Raw genomic sequence first — 19,528 nt, 5'->3', positions numbered from 1 at the left:
TTCACTGGATTTTGTAAACCAGAGCTTGTCTCCAAACTTTTTTTTCCCGAACCCCTCCCTCAAAAAAAATGCTGAGGGTAGCTTGATTTAGTTGTTAACTAAAAATACAATGGCATTAATGTGGCCACATGCTGGAAACAAGTTGTGATTTGTGGTGGATTCAACTACAAGATCCCCCAAATAAATAACAAATAAAAGAGACTTACCTTCTTACAGTATTGGTAAGAATACAGAACCAGCTTGGGAGACCAACCAGACAGAATATGTCAAAAGCATGATGTGGGATGGAATAGAAAAGTACAGTTAAATAAACAGAATTCTCTTCTTCATTCTTTTGAATTAACCAAAAAAATCCACAAGTCTTGGATTACTTCCTCATTTTTACTACAATCATAATCCCATTATTACTAGAATTAACTCAAAACTGGTTCAGGCACCAAACCCTGCTCAACTGTCTTGATTTACTTCTTGATCAGTAATTTGCTTTCTATTGCTTCAGATCAGCAGGCTCTGATAACAGGCGCGGGCAATGCATGGTTTACTGATCCTCTGCATGGTGGCAAGAAAGCAAAACTCACAATGACGCAGGCATCTCGGCAAGTCTCCAACCTTTCTCAGGCATCCACACCAACACCAGACATAGGGCACCTCCTCATTGGCATCATCTTCACCATCACTTTCATCCTCACCAGCTGCATTCACGTCAGAGCCAACCTCCCTCATCTGATAATCCACCTTGAAGTCATAATCAGCATCCATATCATTCATTAAGTTTAATTTCTGGGCCTTCCTCCTCTTCTTCTCTGCTCTTAGTTTGTGCGGATTTAGTATGCCTTCAGCAGTATATAGCTTTTCGTTTTGTTTGCCAGCAGTGCTGGGTTTAGATTCTACAGGGTCTTTTCCATCATCTGCCATGGGTTCGTCTTCATTTTCAGCTATTTCCTTCTGTTTTACATCATCCTGAAAAAGTTGAGCTCAGTCAACTATGCTCAAATATGAATGTCGTTCCCTCTTCAGTTTAAAAAGAAAGGTTACAGATTATATGCTCTATCTTGATTACAAGAATTTACTGCACTGCTATCACGTTTATGCATCCTGGCTAATTAAAAATATCATGGAACATGCTATCTTTGAAAGCATAACACTAAATCTTACCTGGTAATTCAACCTTCAGAAGATCCAAGGAACACAGAATGCACAAGATGTAGTCCCGGGATCGAAGATAAAAAGGAGAGCATTTATAAATATATCTGGCTTGTGAGAATAAACATACAGAAGGGCAAAGATGTATGAATGAATTATTCATACATTAATCAGTGTTTTCATAATTAAACTGGACATGAGATTAGAATATATATTCTCCAAGGTCATGGAGCAAAATAAGATTGCAATTTTTAAGGCTGCAGATTTTGGGGATGGTACATAAGTCTGCATCTGTCATTCAATGCTTTACAAAAAATGAAAACAAAAGGGGGATAACGCACTTTTATAGTGGATGCACCAATAAACAACTACCTTGATCCCTGCCTTACTCCACTAAAATCCCAAATATTTGTGAATCAAAATGCTGCCCTTATAATCTTAGTAATGTGATTACATTAACATAGTAAAATGACCTTTATTTACTAGACTGTTGCTACTCTTTTAGACCATCTGAAGGTTGATGTTTGCTACAAGACCAGATGCATTATGATTCTATGCACTATCTCAGTATATAGTAACTGGCTCTTTTCTCATAACTTGTCTCTAAAGGATGTGCTACTGTTCCTAAAAAAGAGAAGACTCCATTGTACGAAAAACTGTAATACACCTAGTAACAGTGATGGTCTTAACAAGGTGATGATTGTCACTTGTACCAAACATGAGAGGAATTCTAATGACCAAACATCCCAGAGGCTCCAGATGTTGGCAGCTAACAAAACCAAGGTACGCCAATACCATAACGAACCGGACGGTACGGGGCATACCGACATAGTAACTAGGTGGCACTGGTACAGAGCTCGATACTAAGATGGCGTACCTTAATCAGAACAGTTTGAAGTTCATATAAAATTCTACAGTAAATTTTGAAAACAAATGAGAACATTGTATTGGTTTGGTAATTCCAGGGTGAAAGACATTCAGCTTAAGATTTCTTTATAAACTTTTAGCAGGATTTTGGGTTCTCCCAAGGTGTATTAATGTCTAACAAGTTTCCTTAACATAGTTCGCAAAATTCAGCAATCAACATTCAGAAGATCCTTATTTTAAACTCAAACCTCATTGGGTTATAGTTATAGTAAAATATATCTGTATATTCTACAAGAACAGAATCATCAACAAGCAGACAACTATTTCAGGTTTTGAGATAAAAAATGATAGCATGACATAACTATGGAACAATACAGTAGGTTGATTGGAGGCAGGTATGAAAAAGTGTCAATGTTTGATACATTCTTTTTTGAGAAAAACAAATGTTAGGTAAATTAACTAGCAAGTCACGCTTACAAGCAAAACTTTAATGAGGGAAGAGTATAGTAGGAAACAAGAAGAAACAAACCTCCTCTAGCATCTGTTCATCAAAATTTAGTGGAAGACTCGGAGGAACTTCAACATGAGAATAATCCTCGACTGATGCTAAGCTACCAATGAATGAAGACTCACTCCTATAAACTTCATCAACATCAAACTCCTTCCCAAATTCTGAAACAATTACTGAATCTAAATTCACCCCTGGTTCCCTTGTAGGAGGCAGTGTGTAATATGGAATTTTACCTGAAACATCATAGCAAGTCAGATTAATGGGAATTACAAATTAAATAAATTCAAAAGCTAAAACAAGAAACACATACCTTCATTCCAATCATGCAACACAATTCTTGCAGCAGCTTCAATGTCAACTATTCCACCCTTTTTCAACTTACCCCTAATTGTAGCCACCTTCTGAAGAAAGTCATCAACTGACATAAAGCTTGGCAACTTATATAGGGATATCAACCTTTCTGCCGGGCAAAGCTTGAGGATCTCCTTAACTGCAGGAGTTCACAGGACCAAATTAACTAAGTTTCTAATAGTCAGAAACTAAATCCTGAACAAAAAAGAGTGGCAATTATTTTAAAAGTTAGAGAGTATAGAAAGTTATCTCCAGCTTAAACTTACAGTTCCAATCAACCAACCTAGTTTCAAGAGCAAATTTGGATCAAAGCCACCATGGTCACTACAAAGAGATGTTAGTTTAAGAGTCGACGATCAAAGGACAGTTTTGCTTAATAATCATATCTTAGTCTGCATTTGGATGTCGAATGGCTAACCACCCCTAGAATAACTTTAACCGTTGGTATTCACCCCCTAACCAGCTAACCAGCAAATAACTCTATTTGCTATTTGGTGGTGCTCCCACAGTCGGGGATAAAGTTGAGGAAAAGTGAAAAAGGTAGAGGGAGAGAGAAAGCTTTGGGTGGTTAAAGTTGTTTCATGCTCCCCCCCTGAAATAATTTTAACCTGGTCGGTACCTTTTTTTCACTTGTTGATCGAATAAGTTTATTCATCACTTTTTGAGTGTGTTTGGATGTTAGCTGAATAACTTTATGTTATCCACCATTTAACCAGCATCCATAAACAGCCTTAAGGATTACTTATGGGATTGCTAGCCAGCATCCAAACACAGCCTTAAGCACTAGTAATGGGATTGATAGGATTTCATAAATTTACAAATGTGGATGCCATTGCATATTATAGTTTGAACACAAGAATGAATGAACTTTGCTGCAACCATACTCTGCAATCAAACCCATTAGTTTTTTTTTTCTTTGTTTGTTATTTGACCCTGCTGAGCTACTAAAGGAGACCTCTACCCAACACCATGATTAGTCCTTAAGTAATCAGCAGAGCATAACCAAGCCTCGAATTGAGCAACAATCACAGTCAAATGCAAATGTGTCCAATTCTCACTTGTATTGTTTGTCAATTCTTGATTCTGATTACCCAACGGCAACTTTTCATTATTTCATGCATTAAAAAAATGAAAAACTAACTCTCAAAATACAAAATGAATTATCAAATGCAATCGAGCAAATGAAATTCTAGTACAGTTACATATTTCTTTTTAAAAAATGTATAATTACCTGGAGTGATTGGATCATCTAACTTCTCAATTCTTTTGCAGTTGCGAAGAGCTATAGATGCATCACTATCACCAGACTTGAGCATTACAACTCCAGGGCTGTCCAAAAGCTTCACCTTCTTATCTAATTGAATTTCTTGCATTGATCTGGTCAGTCCTGGAGTAGCACCAACATTGACTACATGAGATCTTTTCAAGCTGTTGATCAGACTACTCTTACCGACATTAGGAAGACCAACAATTCCCACAGTAATTGATACTTTGAGCTGCCAAAGCAAATCAGTTCAGTTAGCATTGTATGACAGCACAGATCTTTCATCACATACTGAAAACCTAAACAAACAGTTTAAAATTTACAATCATGGTTGAAGTTATATGATAATGATGCTACATAATTTCAATATCAAACATTCAACAGATAAAAATATGTGCACCACATAATGGACAAAGCAATAAAAAAAAGAGTCAATAGAGAGGGAATAGACTTGGTTGTGCCCCAATGTCAATTACTCAACTACATAATAGACATTAAATTGAGAATACTTTCTTTTTTTTATTATGCTATTTCATACAAAGCGTTAAGATTATTAAGAACTATCTTCAGAACAAAGAAGAAATTAGCATAAAGGGGTTCAGGTCTCAACCATCCACTAAAAACCCACCCAGTATTTTACCTAACAAAACAACGAACAATGAATTAGGCCAACATACAAAATTGAGCTCTAACTAATACAAAATAACAGAATCAAACTTGTTGGTCATGGTATTACAAAGTAGATCTAATCAACAAGAATGGTAAAAGGATGTACAATAAACCATTTTCCTGGTGAACTTTCAATTATGACATAATGAATATACGTCTATGAACCATGATATGCCGTACCAGGCCGAATCGGGCTGTATAGGACGTATCGTACTATACCGATTTGGTATCGGTACTCGGAATAGGTAGCGTACTGTGTGTTGCCAAAAAAATTCCGTACCATACCTTATCGACATTGTGCTAGTGTGGCACTGGTACGGAGTTTGGTATCGAGACGGCGAACCTTGCTATGAACATTACCTATGTCCTTACATGTACATTGTGTTCTTCATGATAGCAAACAAAAAAAAGAGAAATAATAATAATAATAAAGAATTTTTTTTTCAAAAAACACAGTCAAATTTAAGTGACAAGATTAAAATAAAGCAACCAAGAGACAAAAAGTGGAAGAAAAAATGAAACTCGCAGGATCAAGACCTGTTACAATTTCAATTAAATCTATGATGATATAAGCATGTCCAAAAATTTGACCAGTATTTGTATAACAATCTAATTCTATACTATATTATTACAGTGATAAAACATATGTAATAGATGATGAGATATTGGTCGAGAGCATGTTTCTTTTTGGTAGGGAAGATTTCCTGAAGCCAAAAAATAGATTTTCTAGATAGAAGCAGTCCGTTTCTTCTCCAACACCTGAATCACTGAACCAATTTGCACCAGTAAATCAATGTCTAGTCTAGTGTCAGTAACAAATATAATTCTACAAAATTGAAAACTAAATGGCAATAATCCCGTAGTCCATCAAATCTAATCCATTTGGTCAAATATCTACTCATTCAAACAGGCAGTGATAGAGTCAGTAAAACTAATACAAGCTATTTATAAGTATATGTTCGTAAAAAATCAACACTAAATCATAATATGATCCATTGAATGGCCACGATGTCTACAAGACAAACAAAATCGTCCAAGAATCATAATGTCGATTTTAGAAGCTGTAAACTTAAAAATTTTATTCAGACACATATAAAATTTATGTCACCAGGTGCTTCCAGACTTATATTAAATTCTATAATTTCAGTAGGGAAAGAAAGAATTTGATGCTACCTCATGGCTCCTTGTATAATTCTTTAGCAAGTTGATGAGAGTTTCAGCTCCCAAGCAATCACTTGTTTGCAGAATGTTGCTCGGTTTTGCTGCCTTTGAAGATTTCCACCCCAAATTTGACCTCTGCTCTTGGGTACTACACTTAAAGGCCACTGCAGGTAACTCTTCTCTAAGGTACTTGAGCCATTTTTCAACTGCCTCCCGAGGAACAAGATCTATGACATAAGAAAGAATACAAGCAATGATCATCTTAATATCATTCCATAAGGAGACGGCATTCACATTCACTTCTACCAAAATCATATTTAGGTATTAGACATTATAATAGATAAAATGATATCCAATCAACATACAATTATGAAAGAAACTAAAATAGTTACCTATCTTGTTCAGAAGCAAAACAATACGCTTATTTGGATCCACCTTCAATATCATCTTTTCCATGTTGAAGCAGCGAGTACCAAGGGGATCCCGTGCATCAAGAACCTCCAAAATTACATCTGATGCTTCTATGACTTTAACCAGCTCCTTGTAGAACGATCTTTCAGAATGGTCTGTGATATCAATCAAAATTCTTGTTAATTCAGAATGTTAAATAATGTTGATCAAATATGCATGAGGCATAAAAAGACAAGAATACTTTGTTTCATACTGTTCCTTTAATATCAATTACCATGGCTTTTAGCTACAGCTGAAGCCTCTACTGTTGTATTCCTATTTCCAAACTCAAGGTCTTTGGCAGCAGCCATGGAAGCCAATTGACTCATATCATCATCCTCGAGTAAACCCAATTTTCTCTTCTTAGCCTGTGATCAAGCAAATGTCAACCACTCAAAGTGAGATTAAGAAAAATTGTCATATCTGATGGCCAGCTCAATTGTGAACATATACATATGAATGCACTCGTTGAAGATAAGACTACCAAAATAGAATCCTAGTGTATCAATGTTCTAGAACACAAAAACCCAATTTAGGAATATAGCTAACAGAAAGTATCAAATGTGGAAAAAAAAAACAAAGAAAAAACACTGTCAAGTGCTCCAAAGACTAATTTAATAGTACTTGGCCTAGTGAAACTGGTTTAACACATCTGGTACTTCATTTCAAGATCTAGATAAAGTAATTTTGTTAAGCCCAACACGCGCACACACCATACCTGCACTTCTCTCTTTTAATTAATGTAGAGCATGACATCCTCTAGGGACAAAAGCCTCTCCAAAGAGGTCTATTTTCGATTTCAACAAGACTATCATTCCAAATGCGTCTGGATATCATCATTTTTCCTCCATTTCCATCCATAGATGGGTTTTACTTGCTCAAAAACAAGAATCCGCAAATAAAATTGAGTGAACCGTAAGTTCCAAAAAAAAATTTAGCAACTTAAAACATTCTTTCTAAATATCATATACCTATCTCCTTTATTATTATCAAGCTTTGGTTAACAGTGCAATCTCAAATTTCCCCACTCCTGCAAAAGCAGAAAAATGAAAGCAGGGAAAATTCCAGGTGATTTATATTTCTGAGACGAGTCCAACTTCAAGTCACATTATGAAAGATATATGCACACTAGGAGCCCACATTTTACCCTCTCAAGACCTCAGACAAATGACTATCTATATTCCAAGCCCAGAGATAATGATCAGAAAAAATTTTCCTCTCCCGCAATCAAAATTGATTCACACAGCCCTCTAGCTAGAGGCTATTAGCACACCATAACCCCACCTGTGCATCTTCAATGTTCAGTCTTATCCAAGGACTAACTACCAATAACTGCATCCAAGATTTATTTCAAGCCAGCAAAATGCTATTTAAGTCTTTTGGTGTGAGTGCGTTTATGCATGCATACATCCAGAAATTTGTACTTTACACAGAACTTCATCCATAGATTCCCTTTTTTGGTCCTATACTCCTTTCATATCCCACTCGCTTCCCTTGAAGCTCATTTAGGCAACTAAAATCCAAGAAAACAGTTTACATCACCCTCAGGTACTTTAGGCTTGGACTACCATGACACATTTGCCAGATGCAAATAGTTGGGATAAGGGTTCATAGTTGTAGTTATGGTTATGGTCATGGACATGGTAAATTGGTAATACTATGAGATACAACTAATCGTTTGAGTTTTCGCAATGCAATCAAGAACAAATAGCATTTTAGTACAAAATATATCACCCTCGTGAATCAAGACAATGAAAGACAAATGACAACTTTCAGTATACTTAAATAGCACCATGAACATCATCTCCCTTGACATCATAACATAGGTAGATAATATCATAAATACTAAAGAAAGCAATGGCATGGAAAGCTCTTCCTACGAATGTCTGGTCTTCACGTATGAAGACAATGAAGCAATTATAGTAGCATTATTCAATGCAGCCTAGTTCTTTTGATGCACCAAGAAGACAGAAAACCAAATGCAATAAACCTACTAAAAGCAAAAGGGCTAAAAAAATACCCTTTCCTTTCTAGCAGCCTTTTTCTGCTCCAGTTCCTCCAGTGCACGGGCTCTACGGGCCTCGAGTGCCTTGAGCTCCTGTTCCTTGAAAGGCCAGTCATTAGGGATGCCTGGGTCCTTCTCGACCTTCCGTTTCTTGTTCAGTCCGAGCTTCTTTGCTTCCTTTGCCTTCTTCCTGTGGTGTTCTCGCACCTTCCTTAATATCTTGTACTTCTTCCTAAGAGGCACCCTCTTACTCTTACTCTCTTAGTTATGAATTAAAAAATAACGTTAGAACTCGTCCAAATTTACAGAAGAAATGAAAAAACTTTAAATCTTTTTCCATGCAGCACGTTACTTTTGCTCTTCTTCACCATTTTTGCTTCTTCAAGGGAAAAACCTGGAAGGAGAAAGGAAGAAACAATAAAGCCTTTCAACGTTTCATTTGTTACCTTGCCCAAAAACATATTTTTATGTTCCAATTAGAATTCCACAAACTTGACACTACCGGCAGGAAAAAAAACTTTGAAAAAAGAGACTTCCATAATCATTTATTAGATCTAAAGAACAAAGGGTAGAAAGTTCATCTTCTTCAATCATGTTTTTCGGCAGAATACAGAAAAAAAAAGACAAGCCATCCATAATATTCCCCCGCACTGAAGAACAACCAAAAAGACACCACTAAAATTGTCAATTTTATACCAGGCATTCGAAACTCAAATCTGTAAACGAAAAATAAAAATAAAAATAAATAAATGAAGGAAACAGAGCCAAACTTTCAGACCCCACAGAGAATAGAAGAAGCTACAAGAAGAAGCTAGGATAAACCCCACAGAGAATAGAAGAAGGGAGGAACATAAAAAAGAAAGAGAAGAAGAGAGGAAAGATCAAAGGAAGAAAGAAGAAAAGAGGATCTTTCTTACCTCGGTAGAGCAGAGGATCCGACCTCTTTATGAGCTCTTCCGTTCAACCTTGGTTCCCAGGACCCGTCGAGCCGCCGCGGTCGCCGTCGACGGGGAGGCCGACGTTGTCGGCACGGGGGAGGAGAGGGCGGAGGCGGAGGTCCGGAGGAGAGGGCTCGGGAGGCCAAGAATGCGGAGGAGAGGAGAGGGGGGAGACTCGAGAGATAATGAGGGAGGGAATAGACAAACCCTAACCCTAAGTCCCTAACTAAGGAGACGTCGTGGACGCGCTGAAAATTGGGCGGAGGCAGGGAGTTGGGCCGAGGCATATAAAACGGACTGGCGGGGAGTTGGGCCGGCCCTCGGCTTTTGTGGATTCTGGCTCTTATTTATCAGCCAACAGTTAAACGGGTTAAACGGATTACACGGATCAGATATCTAAAATCTGTATCCGATTCAATTAATAAATATGTTAACGGATCAACCTGTTTAGGCCAAACCTAAATCTGTTTATGGCGGGTCGAACACAAGTCGGGTTAGCGGATCGGGTCATATTTTGCCACTCTTAAACATAGAGCCCGAGACAAGAATCTGACCCGATCTAGGACCCAAGTGTTGAGCCCGACCAGACACAGATCCCCAAGTGGCTAATTTAAACTCTGAACTTAATCCAACCTAACCTGGATCTTTAATCCAAACCGACTCGGACCTTTAGGCCGGAGGGCGCATTTGGCATCATTTTTATTTTTTTATTTCTGATTTTTGAAAACAAAAACATGCTTAGTAGTCATTGCTATTTTTATTTTTTTCATAATAAAAAATAGAAAAACATGTTAGGTAAGCAGAAAAATGAAAACTCAATGCAAATGTATTTTCTCCATCATTTCATAAATATTATCCATTTACCGATGACCATTGAATATACAATTATGCATATAAAGTTCACATATATGATTTGTAATTAGACTAATTAAATCTATTATCATTGAAAATTAATTATACAATATAGTTATGCTTCATTATATATGTTGATACATAAGTTAAAATAAGTCTAAGTGAAACATCAAAAAGAACCTCGTTTTGGATATTCTATCTTTCCCACGTGTCATGATATTTTATCTTGAACTTGGCCCATGTAATGCAAATGGCTAGGTATCATGTTTATTTGAACTTGCTCCAGTGAGTTTCCACCTTATGGGAGTTCTACATCATCATCTACTATATGATCTTCCCTCTCATATTTACCAAATAAAGGATCTCTTATGGGAGTTCTACATCATCATCTACTATATGATCTTCCCTCTCATATTTACCAAATAAATAAAATTATCTATAGCACAACATACAATCACAATATAACACTGCATCCATAATTTATAAAGAGGTATTTATGTATGAACTAAGAATTGGGCCATTAATTCCCAAAAAAAATGCTCAAAGATGAGTGCCTGTAATTAAATAGCTCCTCCATTTGAGCTGAACTCCATCTCAATCCCCTATAATGACTTATGTAATAACCCTCCCCACAATATGGTTAGAGAAAATCGGGCATTTTGGTCTACCCTGAATCAACAATCACATTATTTATGCAAGTCATTAACAACAATCACATTATTTATACAAGTCATTAAACAAATACAATATAAGATAATTCTAGATTACTTCAAAGGGCCAAGGGAAGTTGGCATTCTAGAATTGTTTTGCACTAGAAAAATTTTAGCATCATTTGCAGTTGCTTCCCATCCTATATATATATATATATATATATATATATATATATAAGTAGCAGATTGAATGAATAGCAGCTACCATGTTATGTGTGAGTCTATGCTCTTTCACAATATGGAATCTGTCTAACATGCATTAACGTGGATGCCATTATAGCTCCAACGCAATTCTTCAAAAAGAAAAAAATACAAAGTTATTAATATTAATAGAATAAAAAGTAAATTATAAAAATCTTCTTAAGGTTTATATTTATTACACTTACATCTAATAATTTGTAGAACCTATACTTATCTCAAGTTCAATTAATGGTATTAGCGAATCCGTTTACCTTATGTGAAAAGTCAAATTGCCTCTGAGTGATTTGTAAATTACAAAAAATTCTCTAAGATTAGAAATAAATTATACTTACATTCAATAGCTTGAAAAACCTATGCTTACCCCCTGAGGTTTATTCTTATTCAACACTTTAACTCACAACTTAGCAGAATATTATCCAAATCGTTCACTTAAATAAGACCTAAATGCCACATCAGAAAAAAATAAAAAATAACCAAACCAGCCTTAACTGATATAACATCCACCCAAGAAGGAGAACAGTTGTAAAATGTCATCGGTCTAGAGCTTGATCTTAATGAATTATCAGAAAATAGCTATGTACCAAGAAAAAAACAATTTAGATCTTTCAAACAAGTGGATACCTCTAAAATTTTCTGCTGCCGGAAACTAGTATCAAAAGTGTGGAGTGATTGATTAAAACCCTATTTGATTTTGATGAGCTCAAAGCATTTGAGTATATCTTTTGTTTACTAATGAATTCAATTGAGTGTTTCAGTGAAAATCTTATCTAAGTGTCTCTAGATTTGGTTCAAGATAGTTTGGATAAGTTAAGAAGTCAATTTGAACCAAAGTCTGAGACTCGAGTCGACTCCAGAATATTACGAGTCGACTCCAAGCATATCAGAATCACTAGCACGGGCTTGAGTCGACTCCGGATCATTATGAGTCGACTCCGACTGAGAACAGACAGACGAACAGAAAGCATCAACTCAAAATCTGTCAGCGAGTCGACTCCTGAAGTGCGCGAGTCGACTCCGATGCTTACCGAGTCGACTCCGGAGTAATATGAGTCGACTCCAAGGAGTTACAGACAGAAAAGTCAGAGAGCGATTTTCGACCCTGAGATTCGAGTCAACTCCTGTGGAACGCGAGTCGACTCCGATGGTTGGCAGGTCGACTCCAAAGAAAGCGAGAGTCGACTCTCAGTGGTTCACAAGGCAAAAGTCAGAGAGCAGTTTTCGGACTCTGAGATTCGAGTCGACTCCCGCAATGCGCGAGTCGACTCCGAGACAGCGCGATCCCAAAAAGACAGAAGACCAAATTATTGTCTCTGAGAGCCGAGTCGACTCCCAGACAGCTCGAGTCGACTCCAAGGCAGAAGGGTATGTTTCGGAAACTGAGAGCCGAGTCGACTCCGGAACAGTCCGAGTCGACTCCAAGACTGGACGAGGCGAATGGCAGAAGATCGGAAGTTCGGGCTCTGAGCGCCGAGTCGACTCCCAGGACTGTCGAGTCGACTCGAGTGGGCCAAGTTGAAAATTAGCTCCATGGACTTCATGGGATGAGCCGACTCTGAGAATGCCAAGTCAGCTCCAGAAGTTGGCGAGTCGACTCCAGGTTAAGTCGAGTCGACTCCCAGTCGAGGAGGTCACTTTAATTCAAATCCGGAACAGTTGCCGAGCCGACTCCAGAAAAGCATGAGTCGACTCTCGCTACAGCCGAGTCGACTCCAGATCGCGCGAGTCGACTCCGACCCCCAACGGACATATTGTCAGGTTGTGCAGAGTGTGCAGAACGGGCAGAAAAAGGTGTCTAACGGCTAGTTTCCGTGGGGGATGGGTTAAATAGCCACAGAGGACTGTAGCAAGGCAGAGAACTACCATTCCATTCAAAAAGATCAAGCATTCATTCTCTGCAAGTGGTCTTTCAACGAAAAGAGGGAAGAGCGCCATTAACTCCTTCCAACCACATCTTTCCAACATTGAAAGAGATCTCCTCCTGCCTTCAAGTCGTCCAGAATTTCAAGAGGAGACCTGAAGTTCAAGAAGCCCTTTCTCTTCTCCAACTTAAACGCGTTTGAGGGCTCTTAACTTTGCTTTTATTAATATTGCTGTATATTTGCTTTTGAGAAGCTCTGTTTTTCTGTTTGTCCTCATTATTAGCATATTGTCTTAGCTTGGTTCAATCGGGGGATTGAATCAAGGGTGTAGAGGTTGGTTGGTGAGCCTAGGTTAAAACCAACGTGTAAGGGTTCGATTGTGATCCCGGAAAAACAATCGGGGTGGTTCTAGTCGGTGAGCCAGGAAAAACCGACCGAGTTCGTTGTGAGCTCGTAAAACAACAAGTTAGGTTGTGAGCTTGTAAAACAACCGACTGTAATCTAGGGGGTTATAATGAATTCCCAAGTGAGACTTGGGGAGTGGACGTAGGAGCAAGGGTTAGCTCCGAACCACTATAAAAACCTTGTGTTTGTGATTGTTTGTTTCTTTCTCTTACTCTCATCTCACTCACAGCATATAGCAACTAACTAATCATCTTGCTAAAGTCTTAATTAGTCTTCCACAAATATTTTAGTTGCAAATTATTTTAAAAACTAAATTCACCCCCCCTCTTGGGTTGTCTATCTGGGCAACAAGTGGTATCAGAGCCTAAACTCTTCTACCCTAAGAGTCAAAGATCAAAATGACAACCCCATTTAGATCTTCCCACATCGAGGGTCAGTCCACCCAAAGACCCCCATTCTTTAATGGATCCGACTACTCATATTGGAAGGCTAGGATGAGGATATTTATCCAAGCCCAAGATTATGAGATGTGGACCATCATATTGAATGGACCATACATCCCATCCATCCATGTAGAGGGTGTCACAGTACCCAAACTAGAAAAGGATTGGGATGACCATGACTTTAGGAAGGCACAACTCAATGCCAAAGCAATGAATGTGCTCTATTGTGCACTAGATAGGAATAAATTCAATAGAGTCTCTACTTGCAATTCTGCAAAAGAGATTTGGGATAGACTTGAAGTGACCCATGAGGGCACAAATCAAGTCAAAGAATCCAAAATAAATATATTGGTTCATAAGTATGAACTATTTAAGATGGATTCTAATGAAACAATTACATGCATGTTTACTAGATTTACTGACATTGTTAATGGCCTAAAAAGCCTTGGCAAAAACTATACTAACAGTGATCTTGTCAGGAAGATTCTTCGCTGCTTACCAAGGTCATGGGAAGCCAAAGTGACGGCAATCCAAGAAGCAAAGGATTTGAACAAGCTTCCTCTTGAGGAGCTTCTTGGATCTCTAATGACGCACGAGCTAACCATGAAGCAACACAACGAAGAAGAGTCCTCCCATAAGAAAAAGGTAATAGCTCTTAAATCTACTTCAACTAATAAAGACTTGTCTTGCAGTAGCAGCAGTGAAGAAGAGGATCATGAGGGAGATGATGATGAGGCTCTTCTCGTGCGCAAGTTCAGAAAATTCATCAACCAAAAGAAGACCTTTCATCAAAGGAGAGGCCCCTCAAATTCCTATCGCAAGGATAAAGGTAAGGAAAGGGAAAATGAGGGGATTGGGTGTTATGAGTGCAAGAAGCCGGGGCACATCAGAGCTGAGTGTCCCATACTGAAGAAGGGGAGCAAGTACAAGAAGAAGAAAGCTCTTGTCACCACCCTATCGGACTCCGACGCATCATTGTCATCATCGGATGAGGAACTAGAAGAAAAGGCCAATTTCTGCTTAATGGCCAATGACAATGAGGTAACATCCGCACCACATTTAGATTTTACTTTCGATGAACTATATGATGCTTTCAATGAATTAATGGATGAATACAAAACAATAAACGTTAAAAACAAAGAACTAAAAGTAACTAACCAAACTCATCTCCGTAAGTATGATTCATTAGTTAAGGATAAAGATGTTCTTATCAAAGAGAATGCAGAACTTAAAACAAACAACCAAATCTTGGTACAAAAGAATAATACCTTAACTAAAGAAAATGAAAGGCTGAACAAAGAAACATTAGAACCCAAAAATAATAAACATATAAATGAGAGTATCACAAAAGAACTAAATGATCTAAAAGCAGAAAAACAAACACTAACTAAAGAACTTGAAAAATACAAACCCTTGGTTGAAAAATTTACATATATTTCAGAAAAATTGAATATGATACTTAATAGTCAACGAGCGGTATTCAATAGAGCAGGTTTAGGATATAAACCAAAAAATAAGCAAAAACTTCTTAGTAACTTCTTTGTTAAAGCAGGAGAAAGCAAAACTAAGAAAATAACCTGTTTTTGTTGTGGAACTTTAGGACATAAAGAAAATGTGTGCAATTATAGAAAAGGAAAAACAAAAAGAAAAATTAAAAGGGTATGGGTTCCAAAAGGAACCAACATGACTAACCATGAAGGATCCAAGAAAACTTGGGTACCTAAGATTATATGATTTGCTTGTGTAGGAGTGTCTTGCAGCCAAGGTCAACAAAAATTGCTGGTACTTGGATAGTGGCTGCTCAAGACACATGACGGGTGACAAGGATCAATTCTTCACCCTTGAAGCTAAGAAGGGAGGTGCTGTGACTTTTGGAGACAATAACCAAGGTCACATCATTGGTATAGGTAAAGTTCAAATTACCCCTTCTACTTTTATTGATAATGTTCGATATGTTGATGGTCTTAAGCATAATTTATTAAGCATTAGTCAATTATGTGATAGAGGTTATAATGTTATGTTTAAACCATCACTATGCATCATAACAAACCCAAATGACAATAGCTTAGTTTTTAAAGGAATAAGACGTGGAAATATGTATGTTGTAGACCTTGAGGAGCTTGCCAAACACAACCCGTGTTTAGTTGTTAATGAAACTAAGGATAATGATGCTAGTTGGTTATGGCACCGTAAGTTAGGTCATGCAAGCATGGACACAATATCTGAACTAGTTAAAAGAGATTCTGTGATAGGTTTGCCACAATTAAAGTTTGAAAAGAATAAAATATGTGAAGCATGTCAATTTGGCAAACAATCAAGGAACTCCTTTAAATCTATAAATTGTGTCTCTACCTCTAGACCTCTAGAACTACTACACATGGACCTATTCGGACCAACTAGAACAACAAGCCTAGGTGGAAATAAATATGGTCTAGTTATTGTAGATGATTATTCTAGATACACTTGGGTCATGTTCTTAGCTCATAAGGATCAAGCTTTTTCAGTTTTCAAGAAATTTCATAAAGAAGTAACCAATGCTAGAGATACTTCAGTAGTAGCTATTAGAAGTGACCATGGTACCGAATTTGACAATCATTTATTTGATGAGTTTTGTAGTAAAAAGGGGATAACACATAATTTTTCTGCACCTAGGACACCACAACAAAATGGAGTTGTGGAGAGAAAAAATAGAACTCTAGAGGAAATGGCTAGAACTATGTTATGTGAAAGTAACCTCCCTAAGTACTTTTGGGGAGAAGCCATTAATACTTCTTGTCATATATTAAATAGAGTTTTATTGAGACCTATTATAAAGAAAACACCTTATGAACTTTGGAAAAACAGAAAACCAAAGGTAAACTATTTTCATATCTTTGGATGTAGGTGTTTTGTTCATAATAATGGAAAAGATAATCTAGGAAAATTTGATTCTAAATCTGATGAGGGCATATTCTTAGGGTACTCTATAACTAGTAAAGCATATAGAGTCTTTAATAAAAGAACCCTAGTTATAGAAGAATCCATACATGTTGTCTTCGATGATTCTAGTGATATCTCTTCTAGTAAGAGAGTTAATTTTGATGATGATACGGAAATTCTTGAAGAAAAGATTGACGAGATGACATTACAAGATAACAGTCGAAAATTAATTGAAGATGCATCATCAAGCCAAGAGACTATAGTAGATCATGGGCTAACCAAAGCTTGGAGGCATGCTCACGGGCATCCTAAGGAATTAATTCTAGATGATCCGTCTCAACCTATTAGGACTAGAGCATCCCTTAGGAACTTAAACAATCATCTAGCTTTCGTTTCACATTTTGAGCCTAAACGCATAGAAGAAGCTGAAAAAGATGTAAATTGGATAAATGCAATGCAAGAAGAATTAAACCAATTTACTAGAAACAAAGTATGGAATCTAGTTGAAAGACCTTCTGAATATCCAATTATAGGTACCAAATGGATTCATAAAAATAAACTTGATGAAAATGGAATTGTCATAAGGAATAAGGCTAGACTAGTAGCAAAGGGCTATAATCAAGAAGAAGGTATAGATTTTGATGAAACCTTTGCTCCTATAGCTAGACTTGAGGCTATTAGATTATTATTAGCATATGCATGCTCTAAGGACTTCAAACTATTTCAAATGGATGTAAAAAGTGCATTTTTAAATGGGTATATTAATGAGGAGGTATATGTAGAACAACCTCCTGGTTTTGAAAATCATCAATACCCTAATCATGTATATAAATTGAACAAAGCACTTTATGGTTTGAAACAAGCACCTAGAGCATGGTATGAGAGGCTTAGCAAATTCCTATTAGAACATGAGTTCTCTAGGGGTAATGTAGATACAACACTATTTCTGAAAAAGCAAAACAAAGATATGTTATTAGTGCAGATTTACGTTGATGATATTATTTTCGGTGCTACTAACAATCGCCTCTGCGAAGAATTTGCTGATTTGATGCAGAGTGAATTTGAGATGAGCATGATGAAAAAGCTGAACTACTTCCTCGGGCTTCAAATCAAACAGTCTGAAGGAGGCATCTTCATCAATCAAGCCAAATATATCAAGGAGATACTTAAAAAGTTTGATATGGAGGGGAACAAGTCAATCAGCACCCCCATGAGCTCTTCATGCAAATTAGACCAAAATGAATCAGGTAAATCTGTAGATCAGAAACTATATAGAGGTATGATAGGATCTTTATTGTATCTTACTGCAAGTAGACCTGATATCATGTTTAGTGTTTGCATGTGTGCTAGATATCAGTCTAATCCTAAGGAATCACATCTAATTGCAGTTAAGAGAATCTTTAAATACCTAATAGGAACTAAGAATATAGGTTTATGGTATTCTAAAGAATCTAGCCTGATCTTAATAGGATATACAGATTCAGACTTTGCTGGATGTAAACTTGATAGAAAAAGCACCAGCGGGTCATGTCAATTCCTAGAAAAAAACTTAATATCATGGTTTAGCAAGAAACAAAACTAGGTTGCATTATCTACTACTGAAGCTGAATATGTTGCAGCCGGGAGTTGTTGTGCTCAAATCTTGTGGATCAAACAACAATTAGAAGATTATGGCATTAAACAAGATAAAATACCCATTAATTGTGATAATACAAGTGCCATTAATCTAACTAAAAATCCAATTCAGCATTCAAGAACTAAACATATTGAGATAAGACATCACTTCATAAGAGATCATGTACTGAATGGTGATGTGACACTACAATTTGTTTGCACTGATGATCAATTAGCTGACATTTTTACAAAACCCCTAAGTGAAGAGAGATTTAGTGTGTTTAGGAGGGGATTAGGAGTGATTGATCCATCCTAGTGGTATTTTCCACTAGTTCATTGATTTTGATGATTAGATCATGGTTAATTTAGAGTTTCTTTACAATGATCATCAAATCAGATCATAACTTAGTGATTTTCCCTCATTCGGCACGAACATAGCATGACTTTTAGGTGCGTGCCAGAGTTCGAGACGACTCGAGCAAGTTTCAGAGTCGGCTCGTAAGGGGGAGTCGACTCGCATATTTACGGGAGTCGACTCGAGAACGATGGCAGCAGAGGGAGAGTCGACTCGCATACAGTCGGGAGTCGACTCGAGGTAAACAGCCGCATAAGGAGAGTCGACTCGCGCATATTTTGGAGTCGACTCGAGGTCGAGTCGACTCGCGACTCAGTGGAGTCGACTCGCAGTCGGGATCCGACTTTTTAACCCTAACTCCATCATTTAGAAAACACATCTTTTCACCGCCGCCACTGTTCAAAACCCTAGATCGACTCCTAGAACGTCTCCGGCCGCCTCTAGGTCCTTTTTCCGTCGATTTTTCATCGTCCATTAGGTTTTCATCCCGTTCTAGGTCAACCATGCCTCGCAAAACCATTGTCCCAAGCCAGAAGAGGCCCCATTCCGCGACCGGTGCCGAGCGGTGTTCCAAGGCCCGGAACGACCCCGTGAGGCCACAACCTCCGGCTCGTTCCCCGCCGAGGGCCGTTCCCTCGAGGCCGTGTGCCGGGAAGGCGGTCTCCACCGGGAGATACGTCGATTTCGACTATCTCTCCCGGGAGGGCTTTACGATAGGAGAGAGGTTGCGAGTCCAGGGACTAGAGTATTTCTTTACCCTAGATCTCCCCACATACCCTGGACTAGTTAGAGAGTTTTATGGTACCGTCCA

The 19,528-nt window shown here is 37.7% G+C and overlaps 1 protein-coding gene across 1 annotated transcript; it reads right to left on the bottom strand.

Annotated features, from left to right (window-relative positions):
• Positions 1–280: 280 nt before the first annotated feature.
• On the bottom strand, positions 281–9,588 carry LOC103713379 (guanine nucleotide-binding protein-like NSN1). Its single transcript, XM_008800277.4, has 10 exons — positions 9,339–9,588; positions 8,774–8,815; positions 8,437–8,681; positions 6,652–6,784; positions 6,359–6,532; positions 5,979–6,193; positions 4,104–4,368; positions 2,832–3,011; positions 2,540–2,754; positions 281–960 (listed from the first exon to the last, which is right to left on the bottom strand). The coding sequence occupies exons 2-10, from the start codon at positions 8,790–8,792 to the stop codon at positions 496–498; spliced, it is 1,911 nt and encodes a 636-aa protein (XP_008798499.2). The 5' UTR covers positions 8,793–8,815; positions 9,339–9,588; the 3' UTR covers positions 281–495.
• Positions 9,589–19,528: the final 9,940 nt, after the last annotated feature.

The sequence above is a fragment of the Phoenix dactylifera genome, unplaced genomic scaffold, assembly GCF_009389715.1.
Source record: "Phoenix dactylifera cultivar Barhee BC4 unplaced genomic scaffold, palm_55x_up_171113_PBpolish2nd_filt_p 001260F, whole genome shotgun sequence".
NCBI classification, from domain to species: domain Eukaryota; kingdom Viridiplantae; phylum Streptophyta; class Magnoliopsida; order Arecales; family Arecaceae; genus Phoenix; species Phoenix dactylifera.
The sequence above is the reverse complement of the archived record's forward strand: the minus strand, read 5'-3'. Positions and strand labels throughout refer to the sequence as shown.